This window comes from Mobula hypostoma, chromosome 1, assembly GCF_963921235.1.
Source record: "Mobula hypostoma chromosome 1, sMobHyp1.1, whole genome shotgun sequence".
Taxonomy (NCBI): domain Eukaryota; kingdom Metazoa; phylum Chordata; class Chondrichthyes; order Myliobatiformes; family Myliobatidae; genus Mobula; species Mobula hypostoma.
The window spans coordinates 122468774-122478496 of NC_086097.1; the positions used below are offsets into that span (position 1 = coordinate 122468774).

Genomic DNA, 9723 nt, shown 5'->3' on the forward strand with positions numbered 1-9723 from the left:
CTGCTAGAAATCCAGCTCAAAAGATCATAGAGCCAGCTGACAGCATCAACAGTGGCTTCAAATGGCATTGCAAGAACCGGTAAGAAAATTAGACCCGCTCATGGGCAACACTCTGAATGTATACTGTCTGAAGCAAAAAGTGACCTGTTGGAAGAAATCAGCAGGTCAAGCAGCAACCATAGAGGAAAGTGTGCAGTCGACATTTTGTGTGGAGACTAATCATCTGGACTGAAAGAGTAAAGGGGAGATAGTAACATAAAGAGGTAAAGAGAGGTGAGGCAAATGAAAACTTAATTATCCAATGTCATACGATCCATTCCCCTTTGATCTCTTTCTCTCTCCCTTATTTCCAGTTTCTTTCCCCTCCCCCACCTACTCCATCTGCCCATCACCCATACACTCCTCCCATTGGGTCCTCTCTCCCCACTGCTCCCATCTGCCCACTGTATCTCCCTTATTTAATTCCTGTTATAAAATGAAATTATCTATAGCCCTTTGTTGCCTCCATATCTCATCTTCCAAGCCTCAGTCTCTCTCTTTGCCCAATGCCTTTCATAAGACTCCATCTGCCCGTGGAACCCCGCCTCACAGCATCCACTTATTGCTTGCCAGCTCTTGCCCCATATGAGCCTCACCCTTTATACCAGTGATCTTCCCTCTGCCATCAGTCCAGATGGAAGGATGCTTTCTGATCTGCTGAGTTCCTTCAGCAACTCATTTTTCAGCACCTGCAATCTAGTGTTTCCATATTCTGCCCAAGGACCTTTTCTGTCTTATTCCTTCCAGACTGAGGAAATAAACTTCAAGCGGCATTCAAACACATACTGTACTGATCGAAAGATCACGCAATGAATTGCTGAAACAATGCTGAAAGGAAGCACATCTCAGAAACATTCAATATTATGAGAAGTCACAATCCCAGCAAACGAAAAAATGCAAGAATTATTCAATATTTTTCTTAATCTTTTTAAAGTAGTTTCCTTTCAATTTAATGACAATAATAAAAAAAGCTTGACTTTCTTCTTAATGGGTCCCATGTATTACTTTGAAGTTTAACTAGCAAATTCTGCTACCAATTAGCCATGAATGTCAGTTCTCCCTGGTGGGATTCCAGTTATTGCTTCAACAGAAAATGGCTATGAATACCAACAGTGATAAGAACGTTAACTTCACAACTCAGAGGTCAGGAAGTGCAGCTTTCTGGCTCCTACTTTAAAACAGAGTCCACCGAACAGACTCTGAAAAGATTATCAATTCTTATCCAGATCACTATACCAGACCACAAAATAAAAGAACATATCATTACTTCTACATCAATACCCAACAAATCAGGAGTGACAATGGCAGCTTACTCCACACTTTAAAGTGCAAAAAATGTTGAGACGTTTTTTCTGCAGTAGAACAAATAAACAAGGGTGGTTCTGGTGCATCCTTTGCCATCAATACGGGCAGTCTGAGGGAATAGCAATCTCTCATCTCTTCCCTCCATTTTAAATAGAACACAAGAAGAAGGACTTGGGCTCATTATCCCATCCGTTACTACATTTGTCTCTTTGGTTGACTGCAAGGCAGGCATCAACGGCATCTGCACTATCTAACGGTTAACAAACAACAGGGTCTTCTTTTGCACTTTGGTTGTTTGTCAGCTTTATGTATAGGTTTTCAGAATTTCAAGTGGGTTTCTTAATGCTTGCGAAAATGGCTCTCAAGATAGTCTATGGTAACACACATACTTTGATAACAAATTGACTTTTGCTTTGAAATCGGTGGTTAATTTGTTTGTTTGCCACCATGGACTACAAGTATAATCCAGTCCTGACAGGTAAAAGGACACTTTTAGGATTACAAATATATAATTGCTTTGGCCTATCGCTTTGGCCTCTGAGAGGCACAGTTCATTTTTGCGAACATCACTTCCTGTACGCAAGCTGTTTTTTGCACCACTTCCTGCACAGGTAGTCTCTATTCTGCACATGATGGAAAGGCATTCATCTTCATTCACACTTAATTGCCCTTGAAATGTAATATCTTTTCACAAAAATAAAAGATATCCTATTAAAAACCCTGAAAGAAAGCTTCTGTCTTGGGTGATTTGTAAGAACTTGTTTAGCTCACTGCATAGCTCTGTCCACACATACACTGAGGACAGTAGACCTATTAAATGAAACACCTTTTACCCACAAAGCATTTCAGTTAAAAATTAGTGCTTGATATTCCTACATTACTTGTGCCATTGCTTTAAATCCAAGGCTGTGTTCTACAGGCAATGAATCCTTCAAGACATTGGATTTTGTAAAGAATAACTCCATTCCGTAAAGCAAAAATTGTTTTTAACAAGGATTCAATCTCATCAAGAGTTTAGCATGAATAAACACTATGACTACAATTCGTAATCTGTGATCAGCATCATGAGACATTTATTTTAACTCTTTTTTCACTGGCAGTCTACTCTCCAAAAAGATGGAATCCTCTTGCTGGATTTTAACTCTCGCCTCCTAAAGTGCTAAGTTCTAACAGGGCTATCATTCTATGAATGTCACCAGCCATCAGAGGTTTCAACAAACCAATCATGTTGGAGACCCTTATGTGAATAATGATTGTGAACATACTGTTTAACAGTAAAAGGCATCACCATCAGGCCTGACCCAACATTCACAAGAACAACGGTGATCAATAGTTTCTCATCGTATTAGGCAAACTGGTTGGTAGATACACATTTTGCCTCTCTCCCTCCTTTCTGAAATAATGGAATCATACAGTATATGCTATGCTCCAATCTGCAGGAACTATTCCAGAATCTATATACAGTAATTCTGAAAAATGATAACCAATACATTCAACATTCCAACAGCCATCTCTTTCAAATTCTATGTCATAAATCAACAGATCCTTAGGATTTATGGCCTCTCAATTTCACCAGCCTCTCTAGTATTTTTAAATTAATATTGATTGCTTTTCACTCTTAATTCTTGCAAGTCCTTTGTACTCCACTACTTTTGTGTCTTCTATGAAGACAGAGACAGCATATTGTTTAATTGCCCTACACAATATTCTAAATTTAAGATATTTTTATCTACTTAATGCAGAAATATTCTGATATTGAAGACTGTTCAGCAAAGGTTCACTGGAATGAGTTCTAGGAGGAAGGGTTGGTGAAAAAGGTAGAGCAAGTTGAGCTCACTGGAATTTTTGACAAGCAAGATGTAGTCTAATTGAAACATAAAGTACTGAGCGAACTTGGGGTAGATACAGAGAGAATGTTTCACTTTGCAAGGAAATTCTGAGCTCAGAAGTATTAATTCAGAATAAGGGATTGTCCAACTAAAATAAAGCAAAGAAAAGAATTTTCTTCTCTCAGAGGAGTATGGATTTTAGGAAATCTTTATTTCAGATGGCTGTGCAGCCTGCCATTGAACATATTGTTATGATAGTCATGGGGACTTCAATTTGCAGATAGATTAGGAAAATCAAGTTGGTGCTGGATTTCAAGAGAGGAAATCTGCCTACAAGAAGCCTTTCTAGAGCAGCCTGTGGTTGTGCTCACTCGTGGAAAGGCAATTCTGGATTGGGTGCTGTGTAATGAACTAGATTTGATTATACAGCTTAAGGTAAAGGAACCCTTGGGAGGCAGTGATCATAATATGATAGAATTCACCCTGTGGTCAGAAAGGGAGAAGGTAAACTCGAATGTATCAGTATTCTAATGGAGTAAAGGGAATTATAGAGGCATGTGAAAGGAGCTGGGCAAATTTGATTGGAAGGGGACACTAGCATGGATGACAGCAGAACAGCAATGGCTGGAGTTTCTGGGGCAATCGGAAGGCACAGGATAGATACATCCTAAAGGTGAAGAGGTATTCTAAAGCATGGATGGGGAAACTGTGACTGACAAGGGAAGTCAAAACAACATAAAAGGAAAAGAGAGTGCATATAGCAAAATTAGTGGAAAGCTAGGAGACTGGAAAGCTTTTAAAGACCAACAGAAGACAACTAAAAAGCAAAAAGGAGAGAAAAGATGATATATGAAGGAAAGCTAGCCAATAATATCAAAGAGGATACCAAAAGTTCTTTTTTCAGATATGTACAATAAGGAGTAAAAGAGAGATAAGAGTAAATATCAGACTATTGGAAAATAATGCTGAGGAGGTAGCAGTGGAAGCAAGGAAATGGCAGACAAACTTAATGAGCATTTTGCATCAGCCTTCACTGTGGAAGACACAAGCACTATGCCATGAATTCGAGAGTGTCAGGGTGTTCGATGGCTCTGGGCCTGTACTCGCTGGTGTTTAAAAGAATGCAGGGGGGGTGGTCTCATTGAAATCCATAGAGTGGATGTGGAGAGGATGTTCCCTACAGTGGGTGATTCGAGGAACAGAGGGTACAACCTCAGAACAGAGGGACATCCATTTAGAACAGAGATTATGAGGAATTTCTTTAGCCAGAGGGTAGTGAATCTGTGGAATTCATTGACACAAACAGCTGTAGAGGCCAAATCATTGAGTATATTTAAAGCCAAGATTGATAGGTTCTTGATTAGTCAGGGTATCAAAGTTTACAGGGAGAAGGCAGGAAAAAGGGTTTGAGAGGGATATTAAATCAGCCTTGATAAAGTGGCAGAGTATACTCGATGGGCTGAATGGCCTAATTCTGCTCCTATGTCTTATGGTCTTATATTCTTGAATAGATTTATTTTACTGTAAGGAATCAAGATCTGACAGGAAATGAATGCAGCCCCCAGCCATGTCCTGACTCAGTATGCGCACATTACAGCTAGTCCAAATGATTGCACATTCAGTTTGAACAGACTGAGTGTCAGTCTTAAATGGCAGTACATTCTCAACAGACCGAATGGCCTGATTCTGCTCTAATGTCTTATGTTCTGTGTTCTCAATGGTAGAGTGAAAGTCCACGAATGACATACCCCTACTCTCACTTTCTCTCATTCCTGTGGCAGAAACTCACTAAGCCACCCTTTAATTATAGCCTTAACTGAGTGCCATCAGATTTATGTATATTCTGAATAGAAAAAGAAATACAAGTAATAGCGAAAGAAGGGATTTTATCCAGAAACCAAATACCCATTTCGGCAATGGAACTTATTAAGAAGATTAATTCTTTGCCTTGTTTTTAATCACTGATAAACTGCCTCACATTCCGTGGCAGATACAAGCTCTGAACTGGCCAGACAATAGTTACAGCAGTCCTGTCAATATTGTTTCAGTCACATAATTTGTGATTTGTTTGGAAAGTATGCTTTTATGGCAACCCACTTAAAAGATCTGAAAAGTCTGTTGCCATTTTAGATCCTATCACTCCAAGAAGCAGACAGCTAATCACCCTTACACCACCTTTCACAGGGTGAAAGTCTGCAACTCTTCATACATTATCTTGATCGTAAATGTAGAAATCAAAGGAGGGTTTATAAGACCGACTGTGCACATTACATTAGATCGAGTTAAAAGCAATTTCAATAACGAGATTCTACAGATGCTGGAAATCCAGACTAACACACACAAACTACTGGAAGAACTCAACAAGTTCATCAGGACTCTGAACTGTTTATTTTCCCCCACCTGATGAAGGGTCTCAGCCCCAAACCCTTTCCATCGATTCTGCCTGACCTGCTGAGTTCCTCCAGCATTTTGCACGTTACTCTGCACATACAAAGTCCACAAACAGATTATCACCCTTAGAATAGTTTTAAACAATTTGAACTTGTATGAATACCTAAATGGGATTTAAGTAACCGGTCAAGATAAACTGTACCAGTATCTAATCAGGGCAGTGAAATGGGAAAAAACATGTTACACTGGACTGATCAAAACCTAGTTTCCACGGCAAGGTTGTTCCTCAGCGGTGGTTAGGAAGAGCCATCTTCGTTCCCGTTTCACGCGCCTTTACCCAGATCTGCATCTCCTGTCCGTTCCCAGACAACGCTTCAAACCACTGCCCAAGGCAACGCAGGTTCGGCAGCTCGTACCCACACCCTCGCAACAATTGCTAGCCCATTGAAATCTCGCACACGCTACAAGGCATTAGCCTGCACAGCGCAAACAGAGCCAAACGCAATAAACCGGATAAGTGAGCATGTGCCGGATTCTCTGGGCAACATTGGACATTTCACAAAAGCAGAACGGAAATCAGCTGGAACTCCAAACCCACGCCGTCAGAAAAATAAGATCAAGCGAACGAAATTTCCTGAGGAAACACACCACTCATCAACCTTCACCAAGGTCCATTTCTAGCTGCACAAAATGTACAAACATTCTTGCCTCACAAACATATCACAAACTGAACAATTATGCATTGTAGCAACACACATCAAAGTTGCTGGTGAACGCAGCAGGCCAGGCAGCATCTGTAGGAAGAGGTGCAGTCGACGTTTCAGGCCGAGACCCTTATGCATTATGCATTGTGTTACTGGAGGAGAAGCTCACATAGCCTTTGAATCTATTTTAAGGACTTGACATGGACGAAACAAGAAAACATGTTAAATGTTTTTAAAAGTTCTTTAAACGGCAACATCTGAACAATTGTTGCAACTTTGGATGTTGTCCTTGCCTTGAGTTCCTGAAGCTAGAGTCAGTCATGGAAACCGGCACTTCGGCCCATCTATTCCGTCCTGAACTATTACCCTGCCTAATCCATCGACCTGCACCCGGACCATGGCCCTCCATATCTCTCCCATTCAGGTACCTATCCAAATTTCTCTCAAATGTTGAAATGGAACCCGCATCTACCACTTCCGCTGACAGTTCGTTCCACACTGGCACCACCCTCTGAGTGAAGAAGTTCTCCCTCATGTTCCCCTTAAACGTTTCACCTTTCACCCTCAACCTATGACCTCTAGTTCTCGTCTCACCCAGCCTCAACGGAGGACAAAAACCTGATTGCTTTTTATCTACACCCCTCACAATTCTGTATAGCTACTATAACACTTTGTTACTTGACCCAAATAGGGCAATACAGTATCCCAATACAACAAACAAGCGCCAATAATGCACTCATATCTCAATTCCATTGATCTTCTCCTGTGACTCTTGATACAAAACTTATGTCTTTTATTTTGCCAACAAAAATCAGCGGTACAATGCGACACATTTGGAAGAGTAGAAGATATCTAGGTGTGCTGCATATGTAAACAACATTTAACGCAATTAAGTGCTGATACATAGAAACAATGACATTGACACAAAATCCTACACTGACACTTGCAAAATGATTCCTGCGCGTTTGGTGAAAAACAACTTTGTCATCAGTTCCAATGTATTTTTACGTGCAAGATGATTTCTTTGTAATGTGCATGATAGCACTACAGCGGGCGAGTAGTTACGTGAAAAATTGGATCAAAATTATCGATCAGTTTTTTAATGTAATTAAATTCCAGCAGGATGTATTGACGTTTAAACCATGGTTGTTCTAAAACAGGAAAAGAGCCATCTCACTGATTACAGACAGGCAAATACTGGGAGCATAATCAGGTGGCATCTTCACGATAAAAGAACATGTTTAACTTCGCTTTTTTTTTCCCCTCCTCAACACAGCACGAGCCTATGAACATGAGTCCTGGTTAGGACTATCTATAAATGACAATTTCCTCGTTCAGAAACTCCGCACTATCAGTGTGGGAAACGCACCGAATCTGACAGATGAGAAATCACGCTGATAAAGGAAAGTTAGGCTTCCCCAGCGCCTTTTTAACATACACACCGAAGCCAACCTTATTGCTTTTGTTAATAATTCACAGTTTTATCTACAGTGTTTAAAGCCCATCCATACCCATCAATACTGTCGCGCTAGTATCAATTGAGATTTTGTTAAAACCAGCTGTTAACAAGCGCTGTCGCTGGATTTCCACTCACCCCCAGTTTTCTGCTGCGAATTTTCACATAGCCCTGTTTCACTATGTCATTAAAATTTGAAGCCATGGCTGGTGTCGCTTTCCCACTGCTGAGCAAGTCCCTGTTCAGCCGGGAGCCCTTTCCCCCGGCAGCTCCACGTTTGAGCCCTCGAGTGTGCGCTAACCCGGTGTCTTCGTCTTCGTCTCCTTCTCCTTCTCCTTCTCCTTCTCCTTCTCCTCCTCCTCCTCCTCCTCCTCCTCCTCTTCGCGTGTGTATTCAGCCGGCTCGGAGGCTATTCCATCTCAACGGGGAGGCAGAGCGTGTCACCTGATTTTTTTTCCCGAACACTCTGCTTCCTGGATTACACCATCCCCAGTTGTCAAAGGGGGTTTGCTTCAGAAATCTGTCTTTTACCAAACGGAGCGTAAACCGCGGACTGTGCGCAGTTTATCAAGTGAAAAGGAGAGGAGTGGGCATTGATTTTAGATTTTGCATCACTTCCCGTTGGTAACTTTTTAATTTACTTTACATTGATTGTATTGTTTTTATTATAAATTGGCGATATCTATTGTATTCTCCAACGAAGTATTTATATACACTGAGGAACTGTATACGTCAGTGAAGGATTTATGTACACTTATCCTGAGGAAAGGTCTCAGCACGAAAAACCGACTGTTTATTTATTTCCGTAGATGCTGCCTGACCTGCTGAGCTCCTCCAGCATTTTGTGTGTGTTGCTTTAGACACACTACAGATATTATACAAAGAAACACACACGAGATGTTCGAGGAACTTAGCAGGTCAGAATCAGTATCAGGTTTATCATCACCGGCATATGTCGTGAAATTTGTTAACTTGGACTGTACCGATGAAGGGTCTCGGCTCGAAACGTCGACTGTTTATTCGTTTCCAACCTGCTGAGTTCCTCCGGCATTTCGTGTGTGTTTCTCTGGGTTTCCAGCATCTACACAATCTCTTGTGCTAATTATGTAGGCAGCATTGTTTGCCACGAATAAAAACCACAATGGGGTAAATTTGATAACTCTCACAAACGGGTCTCAGAAGTATGTGTGTATGGCAAGGTTAATCCTTTTACTGCAGCCCCACTTTGTGCTTCCGATTCACTTCAATGATCACGGCACAGTGGTGGATTCGTTGGGCTGTATCAGGAGGTGTCCAGTGCCTTCATTTAAAGCTGGCCGGCATCTCTTAAAGGGGAGGTGCGCTCCTGTGACCGGGGTAGGTGCTGATGGTTGTGTTGCAAGTAAACCTGACTTACCAAACAGTACAGAATGGCATAACACTGGATGGGGAGGCGGGGGTGGGTCATGATTTTTATAAACTGTGCTTTGGAGGGGACAATTCAAGTTCAAAGTATTGGCATTCAACCATACACATGTATACAGTACATCTGGAGCCAATGCCAAACACAGTACATCCAGTCACACACAGCACATATAATTGCAATCCAGCACATACACTAACAGTATAAAATTGGCTGGTGGAGGAGGTGGAAACTGTGAGAGGTGGCCAGCCCAGAGTGTAAAACCTGAAAGCCTTACATATGGACTATCAAAAGGCAATGGTAACTTTTATCCCTAGAGACTGATGCCACCAGATAGTGACCTCAATGTAACAGCACTTAAGAATGATGGAGTCATATAGCACTGAAATAGGCATGTCAGCCAAGCACGTCAGTCCTACGTTAACCCTATTTCATTCTGCCCACAATCCTATGTTTAAATATCACCAACAATTTGTCCTAGTCCAGCCATGTGGGCACAATGACCAAAACAGCAGATGAGCATCTCTACTTCCTCAGGAGTCTAAATAAATTTGACATGCCTGTATTGACCCTCACCAATTTTTACAGAAAGCATCC

The 9723-nt window shown here is 41.4% G+C and overlaps 1 protein-coding gene across 3 annotated transcripts in view; it reads right to left on the bottom strand.

Moving 5' to 3' along the window:
- Window positions 1-8120, bottom strand: part of dok6 (docking protein 6) — a 609418-nt gene extending 601298 nt beyond the window's left edge. For 2 of the 3 annotated variants that reach the window (XM_063055165.1, XM_063055174.1), the window contains exon 1: window positions 7863-8120. In XM_063055165.1, coding sequence (XP_062911235.1) covers window positions 7863-7928 — 66 coding nt within the window. In that variant the 5' untranslated portion in view covers window positions 7929-8120. The remainder of the gene's footprint in view (window positions 1-7862) is intronic. The other variant, XM_063055183.1, reaches the window with a different exon arrangement.
- Between the last annotated feature and the right edge of the window lie 1603 nt (window positions 8121-9723).